Genomic DNA, 15,653 nt, shown 5'->3' with positions numbered 1-15,653 from the left:
GTTGATTGATGTTTTGCCATGTTTTTTTGTTAGAAGGGTTGTTGGAGCAAGTAGTGTAGAAAAGGGAGAGTGTTGCAGTGTTTATAGATTCTTCGATTCAGGTGAGCTTTCCTCACTATACCCGTCGGTCAAAGGTACCAATGTTGGCCCACTAGATTTGGTTATGTATCCTTTTATATATGATACTACTACACTATAGTGAGTTGTTCGATATATTTATATCCTTATGTGGTAGGATGTAGTAGTAGTGGTATGTTGGTTAGAGTATCAGTAGGCTGATTATCGTCTGGTTGTGGTTCTAGAGTAGGATCATCTATTCAGGTAGCTATCCCACCTCTAGTTACTTATGGTTGTGCATTCCATGGAGATTTGTTGGTAGCAGAGTAGTGTGTTGTGAGGGGTCTAGTAGGCGGTAGTGAGTTGTATGATTGGTAGTTTCCTATATTTATGTGCCTACTCGATCAGTTGATTGTTTATATGTCGACATATTGTAGCAGTTAGGTTGAGGTAGCAGGCCAACAAACCTGGAGAGTGGTTGGGTTGAAGCAGCATGCCAACAAACCTAAAGAATGGTTGGGTTGAGGCAGCAGGGCATCAAACCTAGTATACATGTTGTATATATGTATTTATTGTGTACGGTATTTTGGAGGAACTCATCAAGCTTAATGCTTACCCAATTTTTATTCTTTTCAGGTATCATCAGTGATCATGGAAAGACGAAGGCGTGACTGTACACATTCAGGAGTAGCAATGAAGATTTCGTATTTACTATAATACTCCGAGTTTAATTAATTTACTTTGGAACAATTGAGTTTCTTAACTTAAACTGAATATCAAGAAAATTAAACTATTTTTGCAATTATGTAATGGTAGGAAGTTTCGTGAGGGGTATTGCATGTCAACATTCGGAGGCCCTTATTAGGGGTGAAGATTCTTGGGGGAGCTATTAGTTAGGATGTGTTGTTTATTAGTGGCTTAGCTATGAAGAGACTTGCCAACATTGTTGTTTCTATGCCCCTTCTCTAGATAGGTTTGATGTTATGGGATGAGTTCCTTTTGCTTTGATCTCGCATGGGCATTGCCAAACTATTCATTGGCTTGAGTGTGTGCCAACTCATTCACATGTAGGAAGCAACAATGTTCTTTGATAAAAGATGTCATGTGTCAATTGTGGATATGGTTGTTTGTGGAGTTCTTTTCTTTGGCGACATCCAATAGCAACTTGTTTGATTAATATTAGGTTTGATGCTCTAGGGTTATACTCAATGGTAGAGGCTTCCTCATATGCTTTTGTGACCTCACAAGCTTAATCACCCGTGTTGTAAGAGTACATCTTATGGGATAATGACATATGTGCTATGATTTTTTATTATGTTTGTGCTTTGGCTTTTCTTCGTGATACAATTTCAGCTTTGACTTTAGTAGTTTCACTAATAATGACATTAACCCTCCTAAATCCCAACATGTGTTGGCGAGTGCCTTTTTTAATAAAATTGCCAAAGACATGATTTTTAAGTGTCTCCAAACACCATATGCTTAATATTTTCTTGTGATATTTATATTGATGGCCTTGGCTAACATATGTTATCTTTGGAATATCATGCTATCCTTAACTTTCAACTTAAGATCACATTATTTCTGCTTGACAATATATATCTTATTTATCTTTTAGAGAGAACACAATACATTGTAGAGAGCTCTCGGGTTTCAAGTACAGACACAATTTGGTTATGGACATTATTTTTCAATTTTTTTTGGCGTGTCAATGTTTCAGCCAAGAAAGTGGCACCTGTTAACTTCATGACTGACTCTTTAAATGGTAGATCAATGCTTAAACAGATTGATATTTTGACTTTTGAATGGGTAGAATTGAAACACACATGTGTGGATCTAACAAAGATTTCCCCTCTTACGGCCTTGGGTAGGATTGAGCGCTTTAAAATTTGTCTCATACAAAGTGTCAAAACAAGAGAAAATGTGCATGGCAATTCAACGCATGTTTATACATTTCACATTAGATAAATTTGGTTTTTTGCGCCAGATGTTATGGAGCTCGTGATTGGAGTTCAACGGGTCATACATAGTAATGTTGCGACCCTAGATCTAGGATGTGATGTTCAAAAAAATTAGTTTTACTATTCGAAAAAGGGTTGCCGCGTGTACAACTTCTAGCTCATTTACCTATTATGTCTATATAAAACATTTATTAAGATCTTTATTTAAAACTTTTATCTAAAAAAATAAAAAATTAGAACTTATATACCAGAAGCTTAGGACCTACTCTAACTAAAAATTTCGAAGGACTTACTTTATAGGGTTAGACAAAAAAAAATTAGAGGTATAACTATAGACAAAGGAAAACATAGTACGTATTAGTCTCACATCCGCTCCATGAAGAAAATGGTGGATGGTTTATAAATCACAATTCTACAATTTTTTATACGTGAATAAGGAACCAGTCAGGTTGAACTTGATTTTCTCATGAACCAAACAAGTTGAACTTGGATTTCTCATGAACCAACCCAGTTGAACCTGATTAAAGAATAAGCAACCAGATATTCACTGAACGAGACATCTAAAAATATAAAACGAATTAAACAAATGAATTGAAAGCGGCACAAGATGTTGAGGATAAGAATTAGGTTTCAAAATGTCAAAGCCAATCAAAGCTTGGTCCCACCAGCTCCTAACCACCCAACCAATCTGCAATAAATCTTCATCTGCATAAATCCTTCCATAAATAGAGGAATATTACCACAATGCTTCTTCATCCTTCTTCCATATAGTTTCTTTCTGAATATATTTTTTTTCTGAAACACGTCAAAATGTCTTCCAAGACTTTCCTTCTTCTTGCACTTGTTCTGGCCACTATTCTTTTCATTAGCTCCGAAATGGCTGCAGCTAAGAACCTGGAGTCCAACAATCACAGGAGTAAATTTAATGTTCATGTATAGATGAAATTGGGTTTTTGTACAGGATGTTTACTTTACAATTCCCGGAATTCTATACAGGATTCATGCAATAAAATGTACATTACTGAAATGATGATTGATGCAGGTGAGGTAGAAGATGCAAAGTATGGTGGTGATGACCGAGGATACAACAACGGTGGTGGAGGTTACAACAATGGTGGTGGAAGATACAACAACGGTGGTGGAAGATACAATAACGGTGGTGGACGATACAACGGTGGCGGCGGCCGTGGAGGAGGATATTGTAGATATGGCTGCTGTGGTGGTGGACGTTACTACAATGGAGGGTGCAGGTGTTGCAGCACTTATGCAGAGGCAACTGCATACAAACAAGCTCATGAGGCCCAAACTCACAACTGATATAAGCATTTAAGCTCTATTTCACTATGTGTAGTATATACCGGCCTTAGTGCTTATGTTTTATAAGTGTCGTTGTATGGTTTTCTGATGATGTGTGAACTTAATAATTCTATAATGAAAATATTAAAATACCTTTGTATGTGGGAGTGTACACCTTCAGTCCTTTGTTTCTATCGTAACATAGCAGAGACTATGTTCTCTATATAAATGTGAGTTTTAGGTTTGAATATGAGACAAAGCAAGGATTTATAAGATAAAATATAAACTAAAATAAAAAATTCAAGAAACAGACATAGATTTCTTATATCCAAGCAATACATAAAAAACAATACAAACATATTTGAAATACAAAATGTGAATATAGAAGAACAAGAGAGAGAAGATGAAAAACTACTGGAGGAGCATTTTTATTACCAAGAAAACTATATGTCATAGAGTTCATATACATATACATATATTACATATCTAGTACCTGTATTTTGCAATAATATTTATACATAACTATATAATATGTACTAGGTAATGCTCCTTTCCATTAAATTTAATTTGTTTTAAATTTACCGGCAAAACAATTATGAACATATGCACTCAACATTAAATATTAAACCAATATCAAAATCTAACTTCCACTTTTTAACATTCCCAAGATTTAAATAACGAGAGAACTTCCACTTTTTAGCATTCCCACTCAATCATGACATTGAATCATGATATCAACGATCTACGACTCCTTGCAAATAAACTAATATTGTCAAACAGGCAGGATTTTGGTAAATATATCTACAACTTGATTAGTTGATTCAATTTCACAGTTTCTATGATTTCTTTTGAGAATTTTTTCTTAAAAAATTACATAAATGGTTTCTGTTGTTTATCATAAGGTTACAAACTCAGTCGTTACTAATTTATTTTGACGAAGATGGTTCCTATGATTTCCTAAACTTTAACGAACTGTCCATTTTGCTCACACCGTTACTCTTCGTCCGTTAATAAGATGACAGTTTGGTCTTTTCACGTTTAGCATGGACTAATTTTGTGACCATGAGTAAACCATATGGAAAATGTATATAATTTTGTCTATATTTTCTGTTTATGAGTTTGAAACTTTTCCATCACTTTACTTAGTCATTTTGACTATCCACTTTCAACTTTATAAAATGTTACTTTCATCATCTTATTTTCTAAAATTTGGTTTTTATCCTCCATGGTACATATAATCTGACTATTCTTGATAACTTTCATTCGTTAACTTAATAAAAGTTAATTTTTTGAGTGCCTATTATTATTTATGTGTCGGTATAAATTCATGTTCGTCATCTTTTCTAAGTAAATTTAGAATTTTCGTTCGTTAATTTTTTTTTTAAAGTTCACTTGCTTTTTTATGTACGTTTCAGTATAAATTTGAATTTGTGTATGTTTCTACGTAATTTATTACGTTTAATTTTATGTATGTTATTATGTATGAGCGAAGTCACATATAATACGTTTTTGATTATTTGAACTTTTGTTCGTTAACTTTTAAAAAATATAATCTTACTTGCTTATTTTTATATAGGTGTCGGTATAAATTCGAGTTTTCTTTACGTTTGTTTTCATGTACGTTTATGTATGTTTCCTACGAATAAGTTTGATCACATATAATATGTTTTTATTTGACGGTATAAAACGGAGTTAGTCAGTGGTATCAACTTTATATGTTTTTTACCAACATATACAATGATATCTAACTTTTATCAATACAATCGTATAAATTCAACTTTTATCACTACAATCGGTAAAAGTGTGATTAAAAGTACTGAATTTTTTAAGTTGAATTTTGATGATTATATTGATAGATGATACATCAAAACATAACAAAATATGCACGAACGAAAAAAAACAAAAGTGTGATTAAAAGTACTGAATATTTTAAGTTGAATTTTGATGATTATATTGATAGATTATACATCAAAACGTTACAAAATAAGCACGAATAGAAAAAACAAGCGTGTACATAAAAATAAGCATAAAATCAAGAAAAAAAATGTGGAAACATAGACAAACTACAATTTATATCGTTACGTATATAAAAAAGCAAGTAAGATTTACTAATTAAAGAATGAAAGTTTTAAATTTACATCGAAACGTTGACCACTTTAAATTTATACTCACACATACATAAAAATTAGCACCAGAAAACATGTTCTTTTAAGTTAATGAACGGAATTTATAAAGGAAAATCAAATTATATAGATACTATGAGAGATAAACATGAAATTTCAAATAATCAAAAGCGTATTATATATGACTCGACTCATATGTAGTACATGTACATAAAATTTAGTAAGAATATGTAAACAAATTACGTCGACACGTAGAAAACACAAATATATACCGATGCGTACACACAAAAACCAAATAATTTTTTTAAAAAAAAAAAGTTAAAACCAAAATTTCTATATTTTCGTCGAAACATCGACCGCTTTAAAGTTATACCAACACATACATAAAAATAAACTCGTAAAAAATAGTTTATATTTAACTTAACGAATGAAAGTTATTAAGGAAATATATTACTACAGGAGATAAAAACGAAAGTGCAACTAATCAAAAATGTATCATATATGGCATACTCATACATAGGAAAAATATATAATATTAAACATGAAAACGTAAAAAAAAAAAAAAAAAAAAAAAAATTACAGTGATTCACACCATAGTTTATGTGAAGAAATGTCAAAAAAGGAAGGGAAGATGATTCATGAAGAAGAAAGAGAAAAAGAAAGTACATACTTCTTTGATACATGAAGGAAAACATACCAGTTTAATTGAACCCCAATCGTCATGAATGAGGTGTAGTGGTGAAACGCAATTGTTGGTGCGGTGAGCGTGAGGAGTTGAAGTCGCTGACATAGTGACGTGAGGAGTTAGAGTCATAGTTGCTTATGCTAGGAGCGAGCATGATTTTGTTAGGTCTCTCTACTTTGTAATCGATTTTGTAAAAGGATCGTTGGGTTTGCAAAATTATAAGATCACAGCCTTTGTAGTTGACACACACATTTTGACGGGGGTATACTCCATGTTTCATTAATTGTGACATCAATCTTTTGACATGCAGAATTACATATTGTAAAGACTTTAAATTTTAGGATATATGACATGTTTTTTATGATATACACTTTCATGTGTTCATAAACAAAGTTTGTCGGATCGCCCGACTCGCTGGTATGTCAATTTTTTTGGGTTAGGTTACAATTCAGAAGGAACACAATTTTCTAGGGGGGGGTTGTGTTTCTTCCTGGAAGGTGTGAAAAGTTGTGATTCTAAGTTAGAACAAGAGTTCGGTTATCTATCTAACCCTAGTTATGCGTGGTCATGTTTCATTTGGCGATGTGTCGGTGGCACTAGATTGTAGCAGAGTGTGTGCTTTAGAATGGTATGGCTCCTAGATTTTATGACAAGTGCGGAGTGGGATGTTGATTGGGTTCCTACCAGTTAGTGGAATGATGGCAGTGTGTTATAGGTCGTTGTGTAACGCCTGATTCCTGGTACAGATTTAATTATAACTGATTCATTTTTATAGAGTTACTCGACGAGTTAGAAGCTCCAGTCTCGTTGAGTAGAATGAGATTAGCCGTGGGGTTTTAAGCAATCTACTCGACGACTTGAGAGCCCTCAACTCGGCGAGTAGGTATGCCAGAATGAAACCCTAATTTCGGGGTTTTACACCTTATTTAACCATCTTAATCCCCACCTTATGGCCTCATTTCCATCCTCCAAGTCCCAAACCGTAATCCACGAAACCCTAGAGCTTTATGAGAGTTACTGAGCCATTTTGAGTGAATTTTGTGTGTTGTTGAAGCTTGTGGAAGAAGAAGGAGCTAGAAGATTCAAGGAGAAGATAGTAGATCCGGAAGAACATCTTATTCCCTTCATTTTCTGGTAATCAAGCTTCTACCTTGTTTATTAGTTTATTATACCTCCTTAAGTCCATTTTATTGGGTTTTGGGTCCAAGAAGCTTGACCCTTGGGATATGGACGTCCCAAGCAAGGATCCCTTCAGATTTGGGATCATTAAGGGTTGTTAAGGCATAAAGGTGCAAACTTTATGCAATTAAAGCCCCCAAGCAAGCCCTAAGGTGTTGGTTTGGCCTTTTAAGCCCAAAATGCCATACAAGGAAGGAAAGTCTGAGACTTTACGTGTCCATTTGTTGTCTAGGACCTATATCTACATTTTCATGCTTTGGTTTGGAGTCGTATGGTTTTTGGACAAAGATCTATGCCCTAAAGAGATAGGATTTTAGCTAAACCCATTAAGAAGGACTATTGACAGGTAAAGTTCGAAACTTTACTCTTAAGAGGGAATTCCCAATATGTAGATGAAGTATGGACTTTGGATCTGGAGAGCAGAGGCTTAATTTGTTAAGATGACCGAAACAAACAGAGGAACTCATCGAGTCCATAGAGGAACTCGACAAGTCGGGTCGTGTTGTCTCGTTTCAGCTTAAGGTAGAACTCGACGAGTTTGTGAAGGGACTCGACTAGTTGATTCGCCAAATCGCGACTATAAGCAGCCAGGGAAATCGGCGAGTCAAGGGGTGACTTGGCGAGATGGATCGCGATTTCAGGATTTTGAAGTTATAGAACTTGGCGAGTTGATAGGTCAACCCGGTGAGTTAGGTCAACTTAGAATGTTGAGTTTGACCAGGGGTAAAAAGGTCATTTTACCCTTAGAAGGATTCTCCGTTTTTGACTAAGTTATTAATGTGAATGATAGTCAGGGAGTCGTTGGAGCAGTAGTCGGAGATTCCTTACACGAGATTTCATCAGCCAAGTTAAGAGGTGAGTTTCCATCAGTATGAATGGGTCGAAGACACCAATGTTGGCCCGTATGGAGTAGCTAAGTGTGGGCTGGGCCCATCTCTTAGAATTGTTTATGTTTAGTAGCTAAGTTTTGGCTGGGCCCGTATCTTAGAATTGTTTATGTTTAATAGATAAGTGTGGGTTGGGCCCGTATCTTAGACTTGTTTATGATTAATAGCTAAGTGTGGGTAGAGCCCGTATCTTAGTATTACCTAAGTATGTTTATGAACTGGTAGATTATGTTATACATGTTGTCTGCGTGATAGTTGTATGTATGTTTAGTTAGAGGAGTGTGGGCGGGGACCCGTATCTCCCGGCTAGCGAAGAGTGGATGAGGCTCGTACCTCCTAGCTAGCTGAGTGTGGGTGAGGCCCGTATCTCCTAGTTAGCATAGTGTGGGCGAGGCCTGTATCTCATAGTTAACTGAGTGTGGGCGAGGCTTGTATCTCATAGTTAGCCAAGTGTGGGCAGGGGCCCGTATCTCATCGAGTTCGGGCGAGGCCCGTATCTCCTAATTTCATGTTATATGTTATGTGTATGGAAAGGGTAGTTTGGGAAGACTCAAAAAGCTTCGTGCTTACAGTTTTCAGTTTTGGTTTCAAGTACTTCCGGTAGCAAAGGCAAGAGCTCGGGATGATTGCAGTGCACACACCATTTGTTCATCCTAGGATGTTTTAGACTCTGATATTTTGGCACATGATTTTGATACAATATATTATGATGATGATTCGAGATACATTACTTATGTTCTTATGGGATGATGGATGGTATTTATGGTTTTATGAATAATTAAAAATGGAATATATGGACCGTATTTTTGGGATGTTTCATGTTGGATGTTGGTTGGGACTTATCATGCTTGTGGTCGGATGATGAAAACAACAGTAACAATTAGTGAGCTTCTCATCCTAATGGTTGAATGGTGTTACGAAGTGCTGTGAGCCATCGTGGATTTCATTTTTTAGTGGCGGCCGACAGTTTTGTAGTGGAGACCCAAGTGTGGGTTTTTTAATTGTGTGGCATAGGCATACAATGTGCAGTATAATGTTGTCGCTGACAGCTCAGTAACCGGCATGTTGTGTTTGACAGTTATAGGGTGTTCACAGAAGTCATGGTGGTATATTAAAAACTCATTATTGGGTTTCTTATTAGCGGACCTATGTTTGTTTTATGATGAGGTTTCATGTGATCTCTCCCCCTATATTTCCTATGTCATAGTGGTGTGCATACTAGACTAGCTGAGTCTTAGTAGCTGATAGATGTCATGAGTATTTTCAGGACCAATGATAACCCATGGGTCGCTAATGACCCATAGTTTTTTGGATTCACATAGGGGTATGGGTATGTTGGTTGGAATGCCAAGAGATCAGTGATGCAGGTGGTGATAAGTCTCTGGGATGTTTTGGTAGATGGTTGTGCACCTGAGCTGTTGTGGGAGTTTGAGTGTCGCATAGGGTTTTGTACTAACCATGGTTATGCTTGTGGTAAACGTTGGTTACTCACGACTTGCCAGGAAGTCAAGTGTATATTTGAGAACATTTATGAGGTTTCCAAATTTAGGTTGGGTTGGAATTCTTGATCGAAATGTTTTGAGTGTTGATATACAGTTTAGTGGTGTTCCTGATCAGGGGCTTGGGGTAAGAATAACGAGTGGATGATTGTCATCCATTATGTATGTCTCTAGAGTTGGACTGTTGGACTCCTAATTTTGTAAACTACATTGATGGACATGGTTAGAAGATACAGTTATGGAAGTTCGATCCCAGTTAAGTGGCTTCGGTATGAGTTGGTTCTTAGCTTTGGGAGAAAGAAGTAGTTATTGAAATTGAGTGTTCCAAATGTTTGGGTGGTTTATTGGCATCCGTTGGGTTATAGATGGCCTCTCAAGTTCGATATGGATGTATTGATTATGTGAAGTGGTTGGAGGTAGAATATGAATTGTGTTATCGCAGTTAAAATTCTAACCACGTCATATTTCGAGGGTGAAATCTAATTTAATCGGGGGAGAATTATACACTACCCTTTCCATATTACTGGTGTATTAAGCCCTTTTTCCAACTAGTGAGCTAACGCTTTGCATAAAGTTGTGGTCTTAAAGTTAGAGTTACATCAATAATATATACATGTAACAGTGTAGATATTCTAGAGGGTAGGGTGGGGTTGGGTTTTCAAGTGCCCAGTGAAATATATGCTCTATCAGCAGGAATCATACTTGATGCTGATTCTCACCTTTTTTATTTGTCGGATCAATAATGCAAGACTTTAAATTGAATGGATACAACATGAGACTTCCAATTTCATTCAGCCCAAGTCGCATGGTAAGAAGCCATCAATGTGTATTCAGATATTATACTAATGGTTCTTGTATATATAAGATGTAGATTTAGGGTTTAGTGTTTAGAGTTTCGAGTTCAGGGTTTCTAGGTTACGCTTTTAGGAAAACAAATTGGCTTGGAGCATCAAGGAGTCAAGGCATGACTTTTAGGAAAAATAGGTGTCACGCTTGACCATGAGGAGGTTGTGACATGACACGTGGAAATGAGAGTCATGGTGTGACATTATGGTCCTAACATTGTGAGGCTGGTTGCAGCCAAGCCCATGAATTTTAGGGTTTTTTCCATATGTAAGGAACTTATCTCATAACCTAGGGTATCTTCTTCAGCATCCTTTCATTCCAAACAAGACGCTAGCCCCATAATTGAGTTCTTGGGCATTTGGTGGTGTTTTGGTGACTTGAAGAAGAACGGATCATCTTTGGAGGATAGATCCAACTTGCAAGCATCATTTTCATCTTCTATCAACATTTATGGACCTTTGTGAGTAACCAAGATTCAATCTTTATGATTTCTTGTTGCTAGATCTAGGGTTTTATTCATGATTATCCATGGTTAGATGAGTTAGAGTGTTGGGACACCATAAAGTTAGCAACTTTATAGGTCCTTGGAGTCCCTTGCTGCTTATATGTGGTGGATCTGATATTTATGTGACGTTTGAGCTCATACAAGAGGTTTTGACCTCCTTTTCTTCATAAATTACCTAATCTGAACTCAATTCTTGCATTGGACATACAAGACCTTAAAGCATCGATTTTTATGACTTTTGGGGTGTTAGGAAGCCTTCTAGAGGATGTGGATTTGTGGCATAATGGATTAAGGGGTTTTACTCATCTAAATGTCATTTAGACAGTTCTCACGACGTGATGCTATGCCTGTCATGTTGTGAGGATCGAAGGATTGTTACTATTTGGTCTTTTAGCGGCTTACGACGTGACCAATAGATTTTCACGCCGTGAGAGGTAGTTGGCCTATTTTATTAATGTTCTTCCATGTTTTTTGTGTTAGAAGGTTTGTGGGAGCAAGCAATGTAGAAAAGGGAGAGTATCGTAGTGTTTCTCGGTTTTTCGATTCAGGTGAGTTTTCCTCACTATACCCGTGGGTCAAAGGTACCAATGTCGACCCACTAGATTTGGTTACGTATCCTTTTGTATAGGATATTACTACGTTGTAGTGAGCTGTTTGATAAATTTATATCCTTATGTGGTATGATGCAGTAGTAGTGGTATGTTGGTTAGAGTATCAGTTGGCTGGTTAACGTCTAGATGTGGCTCTAGAGTATGATCATCTATTCGGGTGGCTATCCCACCTCTGGTTACTTATGGTTGTGCATTCCATGGAGATTTGTTGTTTGTAGAGTAGTGTGATGTTAGTGGTCTAGTACACGATAGTGAGTTGTATTATTGGTAGTTTCCTATATTTATGTGCCTACTCGATCTGTTAATTGTTTATATGTCGACATATTGTAGCAGTTAGGTTGAGGTAGCAGGCCAACAAACCCAAAAAGCAGTTGGGTTGAGGCAGCATGCCAACAAACCGAAAGAATGGTTAGGTTGAGGCAGCAAGCCAACAAACCTAGTATGCAGGTTGTATATATGTATTTGTTGTGTAAGGTATTTTGGGGGAACTCACTAAGCTTCATGCTCACCCAAGTGTTATTGTTTTCGGGTATCATCAGTGATCATGGAAAGACGAAGGCGTAACTGCATTCAGGAGTAGCAATGAAGATTCTGTGTTTACTATAATACTTAGATTTGCAAAAATTTACTTTGGAACTATTGCTTTTCTTAACTTGTATTATGAGAAGGAGCAGCCTTACCTTAATTAAAAATGAAAATTTTTGGTTGCGAAAAATGTGACGTTATATTTAAACGTAATATCAAGAAAACTAAACTATTTTGGCATTTATGTGATGGTAGGAAGTTTCGTGAGGGGTATTGCATGTCAACATTAGGAGGCCATTATTAGGGGTGAAGTTTTTGGGGGAGCTATTAGTAAGGACGTGTGGTTTATTAGTGGCTTAGCTATGAATAAACTTGCCAACATTGTTGTTTATATGTCCGTTCTCCAAATAGGTTTGGTGTTATGGGGTGATTTCCTTTTGCTTTGATCTCGCATGGGCATTGCCAAACTATTCATTGGCTTGAGTGTGTACCAACTCGTTCACATGTAGGAAGCAACAATGTTCTTTGATAAAAGATGTCATGTGTCGATTGTGGATATGGTTGTTTGTGGAGTTCTTTTCTTTGGCGACATCCAATAGCAACTTGCTTCATTAATATTAGGTTTGATGCTCTAGGGTTATACTCATTGGTAGAGGCTTCCTCATATGCTTTTGTGACCTCATGGGCTTAATCACCCGTGTTGTAAGAGCACATCTTATGGGATAATAACATATGTACTATGATTTTTTATTATGTTTGTGCTTCGACTTTTCTTCGGAATACGATTTCAGCATTGGCTTTAGTAGTTTTACTAATAATGACATTACCACTCCTAAATCCCAACATGCGTTGGCGAGTGCCTTTTTTAATAAAATTGCCAAAGACATGGAAGTACATTTCAACCTGAAAGTTAGAAAGAAACAATTTTTAAGTATCTCCAAACACCACATGCTTCATATTTCTTATGACAGTCTTATTGATGGCCTTGGCTAACATATGTTACCTTTGGAGTATAATGTTATCCTTAAGTATCACCTTATGATCATGTTATTTCTGGTTAACAAGTTACATCTTATCTATCGCAAGGCATGATTGGACTCTTTTGGAGAGCACGTAATATATTGTAGAGAGCTCTCGGGTTTCAAGTACAGACAGAATTTGGTTAGGGACGTTGAATTTTTTGGCATGTCAATGTTTCAGCTAAGAAAGGGGCACCTGTGAACTTTATGACTGACCCTTTGGATGGTAGATCAATGCTTAAACCAACTGATGTTTTGATTCTTGGATGGGTAGGATGGAAACACGCATGTGTTGATCTAACAAAGGTTTCCCCTCTTATAGGCATGGGGAATGACGTTTTCACTGTAAGGCATACCGCTTTAGAAGATGCCTCATACAAAGTGTCAAAACAAGAGAAAACATGCATGACAATTCAACACATGTTTATACATTTCATGTTTGAAAATTTTGGTTTCTTTGCGCCAGATGCTATGGAGCTCCTGATTGGAGTCCAATAGGTCATGCATAGTAATGTTCTGACCCTAGATCTAGGATGTGATTTTCAAAAAGATTTGTTTTACTATTCAAAAAAGGGTTGCAGTGCAACTTTTAACCCGTTTACCTGCTATGTCTACATAAAACTTTTATTAAGATCTTTATTTAAAACTTTTAGCTAAAAAATTAAAAAATTTTAGAAATTATATATACCAAAAGCTGAAGACGTACCCTAACTAAAAATTTTGAAGGACTTAAAAAAATGAGAGGTATATAACTGTAGACAAAGGAAAACATACTACATTATTAGTCTGACATCGGGCTCCAAGACGATAATGGTGGATGGTTCATAAATAAATGTTGACCCGTTCACACTTCTATACCACAAAGTTTGTTGAGTTGGTTTTAGTTAAAAAATAATAATAATAATAATAATAATAATAATAATAATTAAGGTTGAACTTGGTTTTTATACTGAACGAGACATCTTATATGACATCTTAGAATATAAAACAAAACAAATGAATTGCGGCACAAGATGTTGAGGATAAGAATAGGTTTCAAAATGTCAAAGCCAATCAAAGCTTGGTCCCACCAGCTCCTAGCCACCCAACCAATCTGCAATAAATCTTCACCTGCATAAATCCTTCCTCATAAATAGAGGAATATTACCACAATGGTTCTTCATCCTTCTTCCATATACTTTCTTTCTGAATATATTTTCTTTCTGAAACACGTCAAAATGTCTTCGAAGACTTTCCTTCTTCTTGCACTTGCTCTAGCAACTATTCTTTTCATTAGCTCCGAAATGGCTGCAGCTAAGAACCTGGAGTCCAACAATCACAGTGAGTAAATTTAATGTTCTTAGATGAAATCATGAAATTGGCTTTTTTTACAGGATGTTTCCTTTAAAATTCCCAGAATTCTATACAGGATTCATGCAATTAAATGTACATTACTGAAAAAATGATTGATATATGCAGGTGAGGTAGAAGATGCAAAGTATGGTGGTAATGACCGTGGATACAACAACGGTGGTGGAGGATACAACAACGGTGGTGGAGGTTACAACAATGGTGGTGGAAGATACAACAACGGTGGTGGAAGATACAATAACGGTGGTGGACGATACAACGGTGGCGGCGGCCGTGGAGGAGGCTATTGTAGATATGGTTGCTGTGGTGGTGGACGTTACTACAACGGAGGGTGCAGGTGTTGCAGCACTTATGCAGAGGCAACTGCATACAAACAAGCTCATGAGGCCCAAACTCACAACTGATATAAGCATTTAAGCTCTATTTCACTATGTGGTGTATATATATATATATATATATATATATATATATATATATATATATATATATATATATATATACCGGCCTTAGTGCTTATGTTTAATAACTGTGGTTGTATGGTTTTCTGTTGAAGTATGAACTTAATAGTTCTATAATGGAAATATTTAAACACCTTTGTATGTGGGAGTTTACTCCTTTGTTTCTATTAAAACGTAGCAGAGACTATGTTCTATATATAAATGTGAGTTTTAGGTTACTGTTACATGAATATGAGTTTTAGGTTACAAGACAAAGGAGAATAAAGCAAGGATTTATAAGATAAAATATAAACTAAAATAAAAAATACAAGAAACAGACATAGATTTCTTATATCCAAGCAATACGTAAAAAACAATACAAACATATTTGAAATACAAACATATTTATTACCAAGAGAACTATATGTCATATACAGAGTTCATGTACATATACATATATTACATATCTAGTACCTATATTTTGCAATACATTACATAACTTTATAATATGTACTAGTTAGATTTTGACAAGGCGTTCGACTCTATTAATTGGGAGTACTTGGATTCGGTAATGTCTCAAATGGGATTCGGGAATAAATGGAGATCGTGGATACGAGGTTGTCTCTCTTCGGCTCGGGCATCGGTACTGGTTAACGGATCACCTACTGCAGAATTC

General features: G+C 36.1%; 2 protein-coding genes across 2 annotated transcripts; both read left to right on the top strand.

Moving 5' to 3' along the window:
* The first annotated feature begins 2,763 nt into the window (after nt 1-2,763).
* On the top strand, nt 2,764-3,471 carry LOC145063342 (uncharacterized). Its single transcript, XM_079010932.1, has 2 exons — nt 2,764-2,931; nt 3,058-3,471. Exons 1-2 carry the CDS (start codon nt 2,826-2,828, stop codon nt 3,330-3,332), a joined length of 381 nt encoding a protein of 126 aa, XP_078867058.1. The 5' UTR covers nt 2,764-2,825; the 3' UTR covers nt 3,333-3,471.
* Nucleotides 3,472-14,326: 10,855 nt separating this feature from the next.
* Nucleotides 14,327-15,222, top strand: LOC145061780 (uncharacterized). The gene is made up of 2 exons (XM_079009342.1): nt 14,327-14,510; nt 14,649-15,222. The coding sequence occupies exons 1-2, from the start codon at nt 14,342-14,344 to the stop codon at nt 14,942-14,944; spliced, it is 465 nt and encodes a 154-aa protein (XP_078865468.1). The 5' UTR covers nt 14,327-14,341; the 3' UTR covers nt 14,945-15,222.
* Nucleotides 15,223-15,653: the final 431 nt, after the last annotated feature.

Source organism: Lactuca serriola, chromosome 7, assembly GCF_051521515.1.
Source record: "Lactuca serriola cultivar US96UC23 chromosome 7, Lser_US96UC23_V15, whole genome shotgun sequence".
In the NCBI taxonomy this organism is placed as follows: domain Eukaryota; kingdom Viridiplantae; phylum Streptophyta; class Magnoliopsida; order Asterales; family Asteraceae; genus Lactuca; species Lactuca serriola.
The sequence above is the reverse complement of the archived record's forward strand: the minus strand, read 5'-3'. Positions and strand labels throughout refer to the sequence as shown.

Bases quoted from the DNA above. Each gene is read 5' to 3' on its own strand.
- LOC145061780 (XM_079009342.1), top strand. From the start codon at position 14,342: ATGGTTCTTCATCCTTCTTCCATATACTTTCTTTCTGAATATATTTTC. The intron at 14,511-14,648 runs GTGAGTAAATTT...TGATATATGCAG, and splicing joins CCTGGAGTCCAACAATCACA to GTGAGGTAGAAGATGCAAAG.
- LOC145063342 (XM_079010932.1), top strand. From the start codon at position 2,826: ATGTCTTCCAAGACTTTCCTTCTTCTTGCACTTGTTCTGGCCACTATT. The intron at 2,932-3,057 runs GTAAATTTAATG...TGATTGATGCAG, and splicing joins GGAGTCCAACAATCACAGGA to GTGAGGTAGAAGATGCAAAG.